At 53.7% G+C, this 18,089-nt stretch overlaps 1 protein-coding gene across 1 annotated transcript; it reads right to left on the reverse strand.

Moving 5' to 3' along the window:
• Positions 1-13,021: 13,021 nt before the first annotated feature.
• LOC136319752 (HLA class II histocompatibility antigen, DO alpha chain) lies at positions 13,022-17,237 on the reverse strand. Its single transcript, XM_066252876.1, has 5 exons — positions 17,105-17,237; positions 14,947-15,195; positions 13,835-14,116; positions 13,604-13,739; positions 13,022-13,360 (listed from the first exon to the last, which is right to left on the reverse strand). The coding sequence occupies exons 1-5, from the start codon at positions 17,184-17,186 to the stop codon at positions 13,354-13,356; spliced, it is 756 nt and encodes a 251-aa protein (XP_066108973.1). The 5' UTR covers positions 17,187-17,237; the 3' UTR covers positions 13,022-13,353.
• Positions 17,238-18,089: the final 852 nt, after the last annotated feature.

Consider the following 18,089-nt stretch of genomic DNA (forward strand, 5'->3'; position numbering starts at 1 on the left):
GGGGGGGGGGGGGGGGGGGGGGGGGGGGGCGTGGGCGGAGCCGCGGGGATGGAGGCCACGCCTCTGCCTGGGAAGGCCGACTTCCCAGAAGCCTTGAGCCCCAGGGCAGGTGGGCTCTGGTTCAGGTGGAGGGGGGAACCTGGAGCCTCAGTCAGTCGTCAGGACGGGCGGGCTCTGGGGTTCTCAGAGTTGCTGGACCTGCGGGCTGTCCCCAAAACCAGAAGTCGGGAATGGGAGAAGGCCCTCCTGGCACCGGGCCTCTGGCTGACAGCGGTTGTCTGCCGCTTGGGCTTCAAAGTGCAGGCTGTCAACACCCTGCACAGATGATTAACATTGACGTAAAATTATGCAGGAGTTACATCACCGGCTGTTTTTCTGTAATTGAGTATGAAAATGAAACTAAGTAAACTTAAATATACTTTATTTTTATACATAATGTATCTAAGTGAAACTGTACATATCTGCTACATATTATATACATACTATTTTAGTAACTTTTTTAGTGTATGCTGTATAGCCATCACCTATGTGTAATGGTAGCATCATGTTTTGCAAATATATGTGGTTTCCCTGCGCTTTCCTTTTGAAACACACTTTAGACCAGGGGTCGGGAACCTTTTTGGCTGAGAGAGCCATGAACGCCACATTTTAAAATGTAATTCCAATTCTGTGAGAGCCATACAAAGACCTGTGTATGTTACGCATTATCCAGTGAAAATTGGGTGGTGTCCCGGAGGCTCCAGCCACCAGCAACCATGAACATGAGCGGTAGGAAATGAATGGATTGTATGTAATACATGAGAATGTTTTATATTTTAAGATTTTTTTTTAATTAAAAATTTGCGAGCCAGATGCAGCCATCAAAAGAGCCACATCTGGCTCGTAAGCCATAGGTTCCCGACCCCTGCTTTAGACGTTCTAGTTGGATTTTCCTTATACCAGTGACTATTTTTTCTAAAACATCTTTTATTGCCCTGAAAGCCTAAAAGGTGAGTCGATGTGAGGAGCTCTTTTAGAAGTACCAGAAGTGTTAGGTTCCCTAGCTACTTTGAGTAGAATTTTTATGTATTTTGTCAACTGTAATTACAGTAAATTTTGAATGCATTGAATAAAGTGCAATTGACCAGAAAGTCACAAATAACAATAATCCTATATTTCCCTGAGTTTCAAAAATTGAAATAGCTAATGCAAGTGCAAACACGAGTTAACTCGTGAGCAGTCAGCAATGTGTTAATAGAATGCCAATACAGAGCAATAATACAGCAATTCTTACCCAAATTCCCATCACACACCACCAGTCTAACCCCTTCTGCTCTAAGTGGAGAGGGGCTGAGGAGTTCAGGGAGCTGGGACATCTGGGTTTGGGGAATTGGTGCTTACAGACTTTCAAGTCAGACATTGACCTTAGTTAGTTCAAAGGGCCGTAGTAGAAAACCTGAATTTTGAAATGAAAGGCTGTGAATTGGGAATGTCAAGCAAATGGTTTCTCTGTCACGAACGCTGTGGGAAGAAACAAGGCATAGAGCGCCGCCTAGTGGAGGTGGTGGTGACAGCCGTGAGAGGAGTGATTCTCCAAGCCTCACTGTAGATGAGGACCCCTCTCCTTCCCCGGAGCTTTATAGGCTATGCAGTTATTTCTGGATTCTGTGTTTACGAATTCTCAGCCAACTGGAGCCTGCCAACAATTTTCAAAAGCTCTGGATGTAATGTGAAGTCCGGATTGACAAGTACTTACAGTTTTCAAAGCCTTTCACTTGGTTTTAAAGGGGAGGAGACCGGATTACGCTTTTTGGCCAACTGAAATGTGGAGCTCAGTGCGCTCTGCTCCGTTCCGGTCCTTTTGAGGGATAGAAAAGGTTTTGAGAACTAGAGGCCTTTTATAGAGTTATGTTGGGTTACTGGGATAGGAATTAAAAACCTTAGAAATGAATATTGAGTTTACATTTTCATTTAGATGTATGTCTAGATATAACAGGCGTATTATGACAAGGCAAAGTTTTTTTGTTCTTTTTTCTTTTTTGAGGTTAAGGCAGAGTGCTTTGGGAAGAAAAAATCCCCTAGAAAAAGAAGACCCAAGTGTGAGATGAAGGGACCCCCACGAAAGAAGCCACAGGCCTGAGTCTATAGGAGCTGAGGGCAGGACAGGGTGGGCATGGCTCACAGGGCGCCAGGAGTCAGCTGATCAGAGGGCAGGGATCATTGCAGAAGGGATTTCAGGTTCGGGTTGGATTCGTTTGGAAAGGAGGCTAGCTATAGAATCTTAAGGCAGACCGGCTGTATCATGTTAATGTTCATATACTCCAGATTTCTTAAATTGTAGTTTGGGATATGAAAACTTTTTTTTCGTCTTTTTCTGAAGTGAGAAGCAGGGAGGCAGAGAGACAGACTCCAGCATGCTCCTGGGATCCATCCAGCATGCCCACCAGGGGGCGATGCTCTGCCCATTTAGGGTATTACTCTGTTGCAACTGGAGTCATTCTAGTGCCTGAGGTGGAGGCCACAGAGCCATCCTCAGTGCCCGGGCCAACTTTGCTCCAATGGAGCCTTGGCTGTGGGAGGGGAAGAGAGAGACAGAGAGGAAGGAGAGGGGGAGGGGTGGAGAAGCAGATGGGTGCTTTTCCTGTGCCCTGGCCAGGAATCAGACCTGGGACTTCCACATGCCCGGCTGACGCTCTGCCACTGAGCCAACTGGCCGGGACAAAACATTTCAACTATCAAAATGGTGTTTCTGACGTACCTTTGGAGGCAGCTTAGTGTGGGTTCCTGTGACCTGACCTGAGAACCGCCTGATGCTGTGAGGGAGGAGGCCTGGCTCGTCCCCTGGTCAGCGGACAGGCTGAGCCTGGGGGCGTGGCCCAGGACCCGAGGAGCACAGCCTGGGTGTCCTGACTGTCAGCCTCCGTGGGAGTTTCTGCCCTGTTCCCTGACCCTGCGGTTTCGGTCTGAGCCAGTCTGCCCTTTGATTGGCTTTCTCCCTCAGTCCGAGCCCCAGCGCACGCTCTCCCACCCCCTCCGGACACTGTGACAGTGTCAGGAGGCGGACTGACTACCATCTTAGACGGATAATTGTCTTCCACGGGAACTGATCTAAGTACTAGTTGAAGGACCGCTCTGGTGTCCTGCCGTGGGCCTAGGGCTCTGCGGCCGCAGAAGTTTCAATGTTTGTTGACTGACTGCGTGCCACCTGGCTGAGTGGCAGGTGTGAAGGACGCTCCACGCCCTGCCCAACACTTGTCATCGTATGCCAACGCCTCTGCTTGGTTTTCTTCATCTCGTGCCATTTGCTCCTCTTGAATGTTTCCATAGGAAGCATTGGCTCCGTCAACATATTGTTTCTTCGGTGGCTTTTTATTTTTCATCCAGCTTTGCTGAGTTGGGGTGTGGGGATGAAGGTAGAAGACAAGGCCCTGTACTCGAGAAGCTTGCTCTAGCAAGAGTTGTTATTGATCCTGAAACAGTTGTGTTGATTGGCTGCAGATAAAGGCGTGACCGTATCTTCCCAGACTATTCATCCTACTGAACCTGTCTGTGGATCCCCGTCTCGGCCCTCAAACCTTGCTCTTAGGTTCGCTCAGGACTCTCCTGATCGGCCAGCCTGGCTTCCCTGAGGGACCCAGCGAGAGGGACGCCCAGGACTAGGACCAGACATTCTCCGGGGCTTGCCCAAAGTAACCTTCAGGGAGGTCTCCCGAGCCGCGGGAAGGGGACTGCAATGGAGCTGTGGAAATGGTAGGAGGGGACTGGTCTGAGGTTCCCGTGACCTCACATCCTCACACCTTCACTCCTTGTCCTTTCCTGGGTCACCTTGGGTCAAGCTCTTCCCAAGTTCCCAGTAGCTGGTCTCCAGCCCCAGGACAGACAGCTGCTGCCCGTGTTCCTGTGCTGGGGGGGGGGGGGGGGGCAACGTCAGGCAACTGCAGGGTCGCATTTTGTTTTGTTTTGTTACTTTTTTTAATTATAGTGATCTTGCAGCAAAGTATGTGAAGATCTATAAAGAATTTATAAGCCCTGGCCGGATAGCTCAGTTGGTTACAGCGTCATCCCAAAACCCAGAGGTCGCTGATTTGATCCCCGGTCAGGGTACCTGCAGGAGCAGACTGATGTTCCTGTCTCTCTCTAAAATCAATAAAATAAACATAAAGAAACGAACTTATGAGGTAGGGTTTGGATCCGCGACATGGCCCATCTGCAATCTGCTCTGGTCTGTTCGGCTCTCAGGAGGGGGTAGGTCTGACTGTGTCAGCAGGAGGCGGAGTGACCCTGGTCAGCAGAAGGGACAGGGAAGGAAGATTCCCGAGCGCAGGCGGAGCTGAAGCCGCAGGAACGGAAGGGTGACCTCTCGGAGAAGGCCGGAAGGTCGGACAAACCACAATAAGGACTGGACGTTTTACCCCAAAGACTTTAACAATAGCTCGCATTTACTGAGCACTTACTCTGCCGAACACCGTCCTAGAAAAACAAACAGACAAAACCCCACAACACTGCAAACTCACTGCGTCCTGAGCATCGCTCTGTGGGGTGGGTCTCATTTCTCTCCGTGTAACAGACGAGGACACGAGGCACAGAGAGGTTAGGGAACCCGCCCCAAGCGGCAGCGCAGCCCGTGAGCCCCGGGGGCGGGGCCTGAACCGCCATCGCGTCCCGGAGCCTGGCGGGTGGGCAGCGGAGAATCACGGGGCTGGGGGTGTCAGGAAGGGGCAGAGGGGTAGTTTAGAGAGCAAGGGCCCCTCCGTCCCAGCAGGCGAGGACAGGGGTTCGGGATGGAGAGCGGCGACACGGAAGCAGAGACACGGAGGGGCCGAGCTCGGCGTCCTGGAAGTCTGAGCATCTACGACCGGTGAGCGCCCCCCGGCCGAGGGGCAGGTGCGCAGGACACTCCAGCAGGGCTGGGAGCAAAGGCGGCTCTGAGACACTCGGTGTGACGCCACCCGGGGTCTTTGCTGCCACCTGGTGAACACATGCGTGACCCTGACGTCCTCCTGACTCTCCGGGCGTGTCCGCGCACCCTCCACCCCTGGGCTGTTTCCTCGCCTTCTCGCCTCCCTGTGCTCCACCCACTCGGGAACACGAGCTTCCTCTCCTGTGACCTGAGGCATCGTCCGTGCTCCCCGGCCCCTGGGACACCTCTGTCCTCTCCTCCTCATCTGCACGCTGTTTCCCGGCGACCTCACCCCCTCCTCCCGAGGGGACAGCTGCACCCAGACGACCTGTCCGTCCAGACCTCACTCCAAAGTCCCAGCCTGTCTCCAGCTGCCAAGGACAACGTCCCGCAGGCCCCTGGCACCCAGTGCACATCCAGGAAGGGACCTGTCTTTCCCCAAACGTGTCCCTCTGCGACTTCTCTGTTTGTGTCACAAGCACTCACCCGGAACCCGCGAATGTGCCGGACGCAGACGAGGGAGGTGGTCGTCACCCTGTACAGATGAGGAAACTGAGGCTCAGAGACCCTCGGTAAGGGCTTTACGGTAAACCAGTGGGGGCAGCGCCAGGGTGTTGAAGTATTGCCCTTCTCTGGGTCCTCTGAGCCAGAGCCCTGTGACCTGCCGGGTCTCTGCCCCTTGCTCCCTCCTCACTGCTCCCCCGTGGGGCCCCTTAGCCTTCCTCCGTCCGTCTCTCCCGTAGGGTCCCCAGCGGGCTGCGCTGTCAAATGCGCTTCTCACTCATCTTCCCTCCAGTCTCAGTTCTGTCTGATTCATCCACCCCACACTGCAGCTGCCAGGGAGACTCTTTATATTATTACAGTGAGAAACAGGGAGGCAGACAGACTCCCACATGCGCTGGACGGGGATCCACCCAGCCTGCCCACCAGGAGCGATGCTCTGCCCATCTGGGCTATTGCTCCATTGTGGCTGGAGCCATTCTAGCGCCTGAGGTGGAGGCCATGGAGCCATCCTCAGTGCCCTGGACCAACTTTGCTCCAACAGAGCTTTGGCTGCAGAAGGGGAAGAGAGAGACAGAGAGGGGGAAGGGTAGAGAAGCAGATGGGCATTTCTCCTGTGTGCCCTGGATGGGAATTGAACCCGGGACATCCACATGCTGGGCTGACACTCTACTGCCACAATCAGCTTGGCAAGGGGGTGCCCGCTGCAGGACTTAAGAAAAAACACACAAGACACAACATAGAGAAAAGATGGGTCCAGGAGACTCCCAGCCTCTAGGACTGAGAGCCCAGATCTCTGCAGCCTCATTGTATTTATTGGTCTTGACTCACCAAGCAGGTTAGCAGAGCCTGGGTTCAGGTGCAGAGAAGGGTGATTAACTAATAGCTTTCAGGTGTGTGAGGAAACGACCACAGGGATCAGCTGCCTTCTATAAACACTCTTACCAGTGCTTGAAGGGACAGCGTTCTGCCCCCACAGGACTTGGCGTTCCAAAGTCCACACCACAGACTTGTCTCAGGACCACAGCCTAATTCCCAGCCATTTTCCTACACTCTACCACTGAGCAAACCAGCTGGGGCCGAGAGATTCTTTAGAAAATAATTTTGATCGTGTTGCTCATTACCCTTAAGGTTTAGAGTCCTGTGCAAGGTCTACAAGACCCCTGTAGAGCCCTTGTTACCTCTGCAAGGTTACCTCCTTCACTCACCCTACCTTGAACTCTGTGCTCAACTTAGAGCTAAAGATGGACCTTCACAGACTCTCCCATGGTGCCCTCACCACGGGGCCTTGGCACATGCTGTCCTCTCTGCCCAGAATATCCTCGTTCTCCCACCAGCAAATCCTACAGAATCTCCAGGAATGTGTTACCTCCCCTATACAGTCCTTCCATCCCCTGTGACACACACATGCACACACACACAGACACACGCACACTCACCTTTCACGAGACCTCCCTGAGCTAACTGCGCTGGGCCCTCTCCACTCAACCGCTCTGGTCTCCTGCGTCTCAGCGTGGCCTCTCCATCACGCCGTTCTGCTCATGGGCCTCGGGCACTCTCCCAGTGGGCAGCCAGGCTGAGGACTCCCAGCCTCAGTTCACCCTGAAGCACCTCCTTCCTGCTCAGTGTCGCCCCCTGGTGCACACCTGTGTCCCCCAGCTCCCTAGTGAGGCAAGGACTGCGTCTGGTTCTTTACAGCCTTAACCCGCCCGGCGACCTGGGAAGCAGCTGAAATACACGCACAAACAATGATTACACCGCCTCCTGGCGCTTGTGTTCACCCAGGAACCCAGCACAGATTCTGACAGCCGGCTCCCCTGCCCTGCCCTGGGGGCTGGCAGGCCCAGGAGCTGAGGTTTGGAAGGGTCGTCATCAGGTGTGCTAAATGTAGGTAACTAACCATTCCTGGTTTTCCCAGGGCTGAGGCGCTTCCAGGACATGGGACTTGTAGCAGTACAGCTGGGGAAATCCCAGGAAAGTGGGACGAGGGGTCGCGCCAGGAATGGGAGACATCATCATCCCGCTGGCCGTGCAGGGGACAGTGGAGCTAGCCTACCCCAGACAGTGACCACTGCCAGGTCCCCGTGCCTGCCGCCTCACACACGTCACCTTGTGGTTCTCACCACATCTAGTTCCTGGTCATTAGGAGCTATGACACCCACTAATAGAAAACAGAAGTTCACAGACGTATATGAACTTGGCCTGAATCATTGGTTCCAGGGTCCATTTTTTCATGCTCTGCATGTTGTCTCTGGGGTCCACCACCAGCTCCCTCCCACCTGGCCCCGCCCCTCTGGCCAGCAGACCTCCCTCCCCGAGGACCAGGACTGTCCCCTCAGCCTAAGGTGGCCAAGAGAATAGCTTCTTGTGCCAGTGAGATGAACCGATCATCCTTGGCAGATCTCACGTGTTTTTGTGTTCTTGTATACCAAGTCTGTGTTCAAATGTAATATTTCTCACGTGTGTTTGCTACATGAGGGCATCACTAATCTTGCCAGTTAAAGTGATATTTGGCCCTGGCTGGTTAGCTCAGTCGATTAAGAGCTGGAAACAGCACGTTGTTTCGTCTGGAAACAACATAGTTGCAGGTTCAACTCCAGGTCAGGGCACACATGGGAAGTAACCAATGCATGCACGACTGTGTGGAACAACAAATGAATGCTTCCCTTCCCCCTCCCCTCTCTCTCCCTTCCTCTCTCTGTCTCTCTAAAAATCAATCAATAAATTAAAGCAGTTAAGCCCTGGCTGGGTCGCTGGGTTGATTGGAGCATTGTGCCCAAGTGTGGAGGTTGCCGGTTCGATTCCCTGGAGCAGCTCAATGTTCCTCTCTCTCTCTCTCTCTCTCTCTTCCTCTCTCAAAAAAAATTTAAAAATAAATAAATAAATAAATAACAAAAAAACTAATATTTGATTTGAGGTTGGAAGAGAAAATGGATTCTCCAGGAATAAGAATGTTTGTCAGATGCTCATTTGAAAAAGAAAAATAGTGTTTCTAAAGAGATTCTCTCTCAGCGGCCACTGTCAGACCTCAGAGTCCGTTGCTGCGGTAATTCCTGAAACACTGTGAACAGGTAGTCAATAAATACTTTCTCCTTTCGGCACCTGCCACGTGTGCGTGGGAACCGGCTTCCCCACGGAGGCAGGTGGTGGAGACACTGAGCTTCTCCGCAGGGGGCGGTGACCCGGCCTCCCGCCCCGTCCGCACGTCTCAGCCTGAGATGCTGCAAAAAGGAGAGAGTTTCACAACATCCCTCATCTTTCTTCTTCTCCCTCTCTCTCCTCTCTCTCTCTCTCTCTCTCTCTCTCTCTCTCTCTCTCCTCTCTCTTCTCTCTCTCTCTCTCTCTCTGTCTCTCGCAGTTTTCCCGGTTTTCCGGGCTTGTTTGTATGTTTTTCGCTCCCAGTGAGCCCAGGGAAATGAGCGCTGAGAGGTTCCTCGCAGAGTGATACAATAGTTACAGAGGCCGGAAGTCCTCGTGCAGAGTGAACCTCGGCGCTCTGATGGAAGGGAGAACCATGGCTGTGCTTCTAGGTTCTTGATTTGAGAAGAAACAACGTTGCCCAACCCCCGGGCTCCTGTATCAGATTTCCGGCTGCGCCCCCTGCCTTCCCTAAGGGACTCTCCTGTGTGGCCCCAGTTCCCCAGGGTCTGGTCAGTGACCTGCTGCTGAGACTGGCCAGGAACCTGTGCTCAGACTCCCTTAAACTTCTGCCTCCTGTTCTGGACCTGATCCCACCCCGGGGCCCCAGACCCCCGGTCTGCTGTCCTTGAGTCCGTCTCCTGCCCCGCGAGCTGAGCCCCGGGGTCCGGCTCTTCCGTCCCTGGCGCTGGGCGCACACGGACCCGCAGAGCCCCGCGGAGACTCCACCAGCGCTGTGCCCAGGAGGAGAGACTGAGCGCGGGAAGGACTGATGGGCGGCTGAGGGGGGACCTGGGCGGGGAGGCTGGTTCAGAGCGCAGCCGAGAGTGGGAGCGGAGGTGTGGGCTCACGTTAGAGTCCACGCAGACCAAACACAGGGACCTTGTTTCCACGGAGCCGGGGAAGCCGAGGGAGAGGGAGAAAGCCGGGCCGGACCCTGGCGCTGGCCGAGCTCCTGCTCGCCGCCAGGGGGTTTGAGGGGCACTTCTTAGGCTCCTCTCTGTCAGCCCACACAGCACGCCCACTGCACAGGCGTGGCTGTCCCTGTGTGAGAAACGAGGACACTCTCACAGGGTGCGGAAGGTCCTAGACCCGGTGAGACAGGATGGGGCTGACTTCGAAGTTTTCTTCTTTCTCTACCACAAGTTTTGGGCTATGTTCTAGATATAAGCAAGAAAAGAATTCAGCTATGAAACTTAAAAAAAAATCCAGATATGGTTAACTTAAGGTGACCAATCATCCTACTTTTTGATATTGGGAGACTAATTTGTAAATGTCTGTATTCAATTGATGCAGAGTCGATCCATTGTGTGTGATGTGATGTATTTGTATTTGAAATGACGATTCTTCAAGGGTCAGTACAGTGCGGGGAGACGATTGAGACGCACGCGCTCGGCATGGGAGACCTTGAGAGAGCGCGTGATATACCAAGCGCGCAAATGGCTTTGTGTACTTCTTACTGAAACATGACATGGCACATACAACATTGTGGAATCACAATTATTTTTTTATCAGTGAATATTCAATCATAGACAGGTAAGCACAATTCATGTTTTATTAATTCATTATCTATTTAATAACTTCCAAATACGTATAATTTTATTTACAAGTATTTTCCCAAAATTTGAGTTTTAAAGTGGATAGCTAACCTCAAACTATATCTATTAAAAATGCATTTTGACTAAATAGTTGCATAAAACAGATGTTTTTAATTAGAAAATGATAATAAATACACCCAACTATCACTCCAAATTAGTGGTTTTGTTTGATATTTAGTTTTACTATATGAGTACTTTTTTCTTACAATTATTATTGAAAATTAATAGGCATGTAAGCATAATTACAATATAAAATACTACAAATGTTTTTATGTATTTATCATATAATAGTGTATTATTGTTGCAATGAATGTTTCTTTTATTTACAATATTGTTTTCTTCAATTTATTTTTGTCTTCTTTTTCATTGTAAAAAAGTTGGTCACCTTAGTTAACTCCACCAATCTGGACTGAAGAATAAGGCTGGACACACACACACACACACGCACACGTGCACATCATGAAGATTCTCAACATACAGGAAAACTGAAAAAATACAAACACCTGAATCCCCGCGGCATAGATTCACCCCGTCAAGATCCTGCCTATTCGTTTCAGCGCTGAGTTTGTGTATCTGAACGCGTTTCAAAACACACACATCACGTCATTTCATCTCTAATACTTCAGCATAACCATGTCCTGCTACATAACCACAGCACCATAACCACACTGAACAAAACTGGGGAAACTATTCCTAGTATCATTTCCCAGTTCATATTTATTTATTTATTTATTTATTTTTTATTTTTTTCATTTTTCTGAAGCTGGAAACAGGGAGAAACAGTCAGACAGACTCCCGCATGCGCCCGACCGGGATCCACCCGGCACGCCCACCAGGGGCGACGCTCTGCCCACCAGGGGGCGATGCTCTGCCCATCCTGGGCGTCGCCATATTGCGACCAGAGCCACTCTAGCGCCTGAGGCAGAGGCCACAGAGCCATCCCCAGCGCCCGGGCCATCTTTGCTCCAATGGAGCCTTGGCTGCGGGAGGGGAAGAGAGAGACAGAGAGGAAAGCGCGGCGGAGGGGTGGAGAAGCAAATGGGCGCTTCTCCTGTGTGCCCTGGCCGGGAATCGAACCCGGGTCCTCCGCACGCTAGGCCGACGCTCTACCGCTGAGCCAACCGGCCAGGGCCCCAGTTCATATTTAAATGTTCCTGGTTGGCTCAAATACTGTCTTTTTTTTTCTTTTTTTTGTATTTTTCTGAAGCTGGAAACGGGGAGAGACAGTCAGACAGACTCCCGCATGCGCCCGACCGGGATCCACCCCACACGCCCACCAGGGGCAACGCTCTGCCCACGAGGGGGCGATGCTCTGCCCATCCTGGGCGTCGCCATATTGCGACCAGAGCCACTCTAGCGCCTGGGGCAGAGGCCACAGAGCCATCCCCAGCGCCCGGGCCATCTTTGCTCCAATGGAGCCTTGGCTGCGGGAGGGGAAGAGAGAGACAGAGAGGAAGGAGGGGGTGGGGGTGGAGAAGCAAATGGGCCCTTCTCCTATGTGCCCTGGCCGGGAATCGAACCAGGGTCCCCCACACTCCAGGCCGATGCTCTACCGCTGAGCCAACTGGCCAGGGCCTCAAATACTGTCTTTATACCTGTGTTCTCCCGAAGATGTTGCCAGAAATCACCACTAATTGGATTGTACTGTGTCTTATGTCCCTTTTAACCTCTCCCCACACAACCATTTCTTATACTGCCTTTTTATTATTTATTTATTTATTGCACATGAGAGAGAGATGAGAAGAGAGAGAGATGAGAAGCATCAACTTGGAGCTGTGGCACCTTGGTTGTTCACTGATTGCTTCGCATATGTGCAGAGCCTTGGCTGCGGGAGGGGAAGAGAGAGACAGAGAGGAAGGAGAGGGGGAGGGGTGGAGAAGCAGATGGGCGCTTCTCCTGTGTGCCCTGGCCAGGAATCGAACCCAGGACTCCTGCACGCCAGGCTAACGCTCTACCACTGAGCCAACCGGCCAGGGCTACACTGCCCTTTGAAAGAGGCCAGGCCCACTCTCTCATACAATATCCCACATTCTGAATCTGTGTGATGTTTCTAATGGTCTCACTGGACTTATTCCTCGATCTCAGGTGTTCTGTATGAACTAGAACTGTGACTACAGGCCCGATCAGATTCAGATGAGAGGCTCCAACAATAACTTCACGGGTGATGTGTGGACTTCACCTCCATCTCCCCCGGAAGTGTGTGCTGACTGTCCTGTTGTCCCATTATTGATGAGCCCAAGATGATCACTAAGTTGAGGTGGTGACAACCAGGTCTCTCTTCTCTGTGAAGATATTTTTCTCTCTTTTGTCAACAGCAAACAATTTCAGGGCATGAGACTTGGGCATAATGAGTTCCCTGGTTTCCCATTATCTGTTCTCTTAATGGTTCTAAGATCTACAATGCCTCCCCTGACCATGATCACATTAGAGTGCATTTATTAGCAAAGGGAAGAACTTTTCATGGGAACTTATAGTCCCTTCTGAATAGTCAATATATTTTATATATGTATATATGCTTGGTTTCATTTTTTTCTTTCTTTTTTTTTTTTAATTCAGTGAGAGGAGGGGAGGGAGAGACAGATTCCTGCATGATCCACCCAGTAAGCCCATTAGGGAGCGATGCTCTGCCCATCAAGCTCTTCTTAGCACCTGAGGTGGAGGCCTCAGTGCCCGGGGCTAACTTGCTCCACTTGAGCCATGGCTGCGGGAGGGGAAGAGAGAGAGAGAGACAGAGGAAGGAGAGGGGGAGGGTGGAGAAGCAGATGGGCGCTTCTCCTGTGTGCCCTGACCTGGAGTCAAACCAGGGACAACTGTACAATGGGCGGGTGAACTACCACTGAGCCAACTGGCCAGGGCCTAAATAAAATTAAAAAAATAAAAAAGGACACCATGCAAACATTGGTAATGAATTTACTGCTGTTAGCCAGAGCTTGGGGTAAAGCAAGAAATGTGTGTATACATGTATGTGAGTGCACAGGTGTGTATATGTGTATGTGTCCGTGTGTGTGCACATACATGTGCGTGTGTGTGTTGGGGCAGGAAGGGCTGCCAGACGGTGCCCACAAGTCCTGCCCTGAGTACTGGGGACAGAAAGGAGGAGGCCTGTGGGACAGAGGTTGACCCCATTCAAAGTCAGCCCAGGGACGTACTAGGACTGTGGCAGGGAGCACGCAAGGGCCGCCGGAAACGCGGAGGAATCCGTAGTCTGTCTCCCACGGTCCGTCCCTCTCAGAAGGGTCACTGCCTGAAGGAGGAAGAAACCATAGGGCCAAGGCTGTTTAAGCTCACAGTCCTGGGATCCCATCTCTGGCCGCCACCTCCCCTCCCCTCCCCTCCTCTCCCCTCACCTCTGCTCATCTGTCCCCCCCCCCCCCTCTACGAGGCCATGTCTCCTCCCCGACCCCATTCCTCCCAGAGAATGTCTGGCTCTCCACCCTCATGCTGTTCAGCCTCTTCCGCTTCCCTCCCGCAGACCCGGGCTCTGCACCTGGGGGCGCTGGACACACACGTGCCCGTGACCATGAGGACGAGACCTGCCAGGAAGCCCACCAGGCCGAGGCCCAGGCCCAGGGCCCAGACCAGGGTCTCCGTGGTGTCCGGCAGCGGGCTGGGCAGCTGGGGATCTGGGCGAGAGAGTGGGGTCAGGCGCTGCGGAGGATTCTAGAGGAGCGGCTATGGCCACACGGCGCGGGCGGAGTGGGCACAGGGGGCTGCGTACCCCAGAGCCGCAGGAGCGGCCCGGCCAGGCCCCAGTGCTCCACCCGGCAGCTGTAGATGTCGTCTGCTGTGGGCACGAAGGGCAGGTAGTGGAACCGCAGGAACGAATGGTCCGGCCGGGAATGGAAGCTGGTCTGGGCCACCCCCTCGGTGACGGCGTGACCGTTGCGCAGCCAGGTGACGTTGATCACAGGGGGGAAGATGTTGTCCACGATGCAGATGAGGACGTTGGGCTGGCCCAGCTCCACGCGGGACTTGGGGAGCACGGTCACCCTCGGCGGCACTAGGAGAAACGAGGCCCCGAGTCTTACAGGGTCGGCCCTGCAGCCGGGCCTCAGTGGGACTGCGGCTGAGGGACTTTCCTCCTCGTCGGCCAGCTGCGGGCAGGTAGCCGCTGGGGCAGGAAGGGACAGGGACAGAGGGAGAGGAGACTGGGGAGGGGGCGCCGGGCTCCTGTATCTGAGGGACCCTGAAGGGGTGTCCAGGTGGGAGGGTCCTTCCTCAAGAAGGAAGGGGTTAGCGCTGGCCGGTTGGCTCAGTGGTAGAGCGTCGGCCTGGCGTGCAGGAGTCCCGGGTTCGATTCCCGGCCAGGGCACACAGGAGAAGCGCCCATCTGCTTCTCCACCCCTCCCCCTCTCCTTCCTCTCTGTCTCTCTCTTCCCCTCCTGCAGCCGAGGCTCCATTGGAGCAAAGTTGGCCCGGGTGCTGAGGATGGCTCCATGGCCTCTGCCCCAGGCGCTGGAGTGGCTCTGGTCGCAGCAGACGACGCCCCGGAGGGGCAGAGCATCGCCCCCTGGTGGGCAGAGTGTCACCCCTGGTGGGCGTGCTGGGTGGATCCCGGTCGGGCGCATGCGGGAGTCTGTCTGTCTCTCCCTGTTTCCAGCTTCAGAAAAATACAAAAAAATAAAATAAAAAAATATATAAAAAAAAAACCCCAAAAAACAAGGAAGGGGTTGCCGAGGGGTCTGGAGAGTCCACAGCCTCCTGGGAAGGGAAGGGCCCAGAACCACAGCCGCAGGTCCTGAGAGCCGTGTGCCCCAGCGGACAGGGACCTGTCGGGCGGGACGAGGCCTCTCTGGGCCGCCCCTGCCTGGGGAGGAGAGGGCTCGGTACCGCTGGTGGCTCTGGTGCGGTTGGAGCGCTCCACCATGACTCCCAGGTGGGCTCGGATCACCGCAATGCTGGCCAGCCCCCCCTGCGGGTCAAAGCGGGTGAGGTCCCCAAACTCTGGCAGGCGCCACGCAGCCTCCCTATTCTTCAGCTCCACGGAGAACAGCTGGTCCCCATCGAACTCATAGGCGAACTGGCCCGAGGCTCCGTAGGACTGGTAGAAGGCCGGTCCGTAGGAGCCCATGTGGTCCGCTGTGTGGGGTGAGGTCAGGGACGGAGAGAGAAAAAACCACGTGTCAGTCTCATCTGTGACCTATGCTAGGCTGAGTCTGTGAGCCAGTGCCCCATCCTGGGTCTCAGGGGACAAGCCCTGATCTGACCTGAGCTGGTCCTTGGAGAGCGGAAGGGTTGTGAGGGTGGAGGAAAGGGACAGAGGACAGGGCACCTGGCCGGCACCCTGGACAGCACAGACACACAGGTGCAGCCGGCACACCAGGCTGGGAAGAGGGGAGGCAGCCCTAACCCTTCCTGGGGATGCCCGAGGCTACATCCCGGCGGTGTGACGGTGTGACCACCCGCTCTGCCTGTGCTGGCCTGTCCTGTGCGTGAGATGGGGGGTGGGGGTGGGGGTGGGGGGAGGAGACGGCCAAGGACAGGAGCACACGTGGGGTTCTGGGCACAGAGGCAGCATGGGTGGGTGTGTGGGACAAGAGGCGGTGGTGGCAGAAGTAAGATTGTGATGGAAACCAAGAGGCTAGGACAGGCAGCCGAGGTGTTGCTGAGAGCTCCGGAGGAGGAGTCAGAGGTTCGAGTCCCTGCCCCAGCTCTCCCGTCTCAGCGCATTAGGACTGAGTGTGTCTCCCAGAGCTGAAGTTGAGTTTTCTGGAAATCAGAGCTGAGCTTTTCATTGATAATATTCCTTTATTTTTTACCCTATTTTTTCTTTTAGGATGTTGCAACCTCTGCTTGACTTTTATTTCTTTGCTTATTATAGTCAACATTATTTTGGCCCTAGTCGATTGGCTCAGCAGTAGAGTGTCAGCCTGGCATGTGGAAGTCCCAGGTTCGATTCCCATCAGATCACACAGGAGAATTACCCATCTGCTTCCCCACTCTTCCCCCTCTCCTTTCCCTACCTCTCTCTTCCCCTCCCACAGCCAAGGCTGCATTGGAGCAAAGTTGGCCTGGGCACTGAGAATGGCCCCATGGCCTCTGCCTCAGGTGCTAGAATGGCTCCAGTTGCAAAGGAGCAATGCCCCAGATGGGCAAAGCATCGCCCCCTGGTGGGCATGTTGGGTGGATCCCGGTTGGGTGCATGCAGGAGCCTGTCCCTGCCTCCCTGCTTTTTTTTTTCTCCTCCCTGCTTTTCACTTCAGAAAAATACAAAAAAAAAAAAACAAAAAAAAAAAAACCTAAAAAAACCATAAACCCCAAAACAACGAAACATTATTTTGTATTGCTTTCAGGTGTACAGCCCAGTGGTTAGACAATCATACACTTTACAAACTTTCCCCCGATATTTCCAGTACCCACTGACACCACACAGTTATCGCGATATTGACTGTATTCCCTATGCTGTACTTTACATCCCGGGACTATTTTATAACTACCTGTTAGTACTTCTTAATCCCTTCACCTTTCTCTCCCTTCCCCTCCCCCACCCTCCTTCACTCAGTCTGTTCTCTGTGTCTGGTAAGATTCCTTGAAACTCTAGGAAATTGTTCAGCGGTCACTGAGGGACTACCGTGTGCCCAGCCCGACGTCAGGGACACACAGACCAACCAGCTGTGGACCCCACACGGGAGGGGTCCCGTCTGGAGCAGGGTAAAGACAGACTAACAGCTGGCCAGTGACGTGTGATGCTCACTGCAGTGGAACCGGACCTGAACAGGCTCCTCTCCCAGCCGATAAGTGGTAGAGAAACCGGGGTGCTGGGAGGCGGGAGGACGGAGGTGTGGGAAGGAACTGGGGGCACTGGAACCTGAAAAGGCCCGAGCCACGCACCAGCACTGCGGACGGGACGGGTGAGCGGGACTGGGGCTCTCCGGGAACGGACGTCGCCCGCTAACCGCGGGGGCAGGAACAAGCCCTGCTCTGCGCTGTCTCTCTGGAAGCTGACACACTCAATCGCCCATCCTCACCTGGGCGCCTCAGCACTCACCTTCGATGGCCCCAGCTGGCTGGGGGCCCAGGAGGGTCATCAGGGTGTGGAGTCCCAGGACCATCCCTCCACAGAGGACCATTGCCCTCTGGTGCTTTAACCAAATAAGGCTCAGCTGGGTGTGGGGGTCAAGAAACAACGCAGAAGAAGAAAGCAGATTCTAGGATGGGAGGGTGGGGTGGCTGCTCTAGTCAGCCAATCAGAGAAGTCCGTTGTGCTGACGCTACTGTTGCTGGGGAAGGAAGGAAAGAACCCGGGTCAGAAGAGGAAGGATTAGCTGGGTCCCTGCGCACCTGGGAGGCTCGGTCCTCAGGGGAGTCAAACAGAAGTTTCTGTTTGGGGGAGTAGGCGGGGCTTAGATCACTGTTGCTACATCCTCCAAGAAGAAACACTTTGAAGTGGAGAAAACACTTTGAGCTCGGACAAATGCTCCCTCAGCCTTGACCCTGGGCGCAGAGAATCGTACATACTCTCCCTGTAAGTTTCTGCAGACAGATTCGGAGTGGAAACATCAATCATACTAAGAAACTTGAAAGGGAAGTCGGGGGATATTCAGTAGAACAAAAAGGCTTTGAACTTGAAGTCATTTCAGAAGATTATTTCATTGCATGAGAGAAACAACGGGGTGATTGTTAGGGACGGCTGGACTACGGAAGAGCAGGAAGGAGCCTCGGTGGGCTGTGCAGAGGGGGCGGAGGTGCGGAGGGGCCTTCCCGTGTCCCCGCAGGTTCCTGGGCACCTTCTCCAGGCTGCCTGGGGCTGACCCGAATCGTCACCTTGCCTCAGGCTTCCTGTTGGGCTCAGCCTATACGGGAGGCATTGGCAGAATTTCGTCCAGTATAAAAAACTCTATAGCGCCTGACCAGGCGGTGGCGCAGTGGATAGAGCATCGGACAGGGACGTGGAGGAACAAGGTTGGAAGCCTGTGATCCTCAGCTTCAGCACAGGCTCATCCGGCTTCAGCCCGGGCTCACCAGCTTGAGTG

The sequence above is a fragment of the Saccopteryx bilineata genome, chromosome 1 (assembly GCF_036850765.1).
Source record: "Saccopteryx bilineata isolate mSacBil1 chromosome 1, mSacBil1_pri_phased_curated, whole genome shotgun sequence".
Classification (NCBI taxonomy): domain Eukaryota; kingdom Metazoa; phylum Chordata; class Mammalia; order Chiroptera; family Emballonuridae; genus Saccopteryx; species Saccopteryx bilineata.

Bases quoted from the DNA above. Each gene is read 5' to 3' on its own strand.
- LOC136319752 (XM_066252876.1), bottom strand. From the start codon at position 17,186: ATGGTCCTCTGTGGAGGGATGGTCCTGGGACTCCACACCCTGATGACC. The intron at 15,196-17,104 runs GTGAGTGCTGAG...CACCCCACACAG, and splicing joins GCCAGCTGGGGCCATCGAAG to CGGACCACATGGGCTCCTAC. The intron at 13,740-13,834 runs GTACGCAGCCCC...TCTCTCGCCCAG, and splicing joins GCCGCTCCTGCGGCTCTGGG to ATCCCCAGCTGCCCAGCCCG.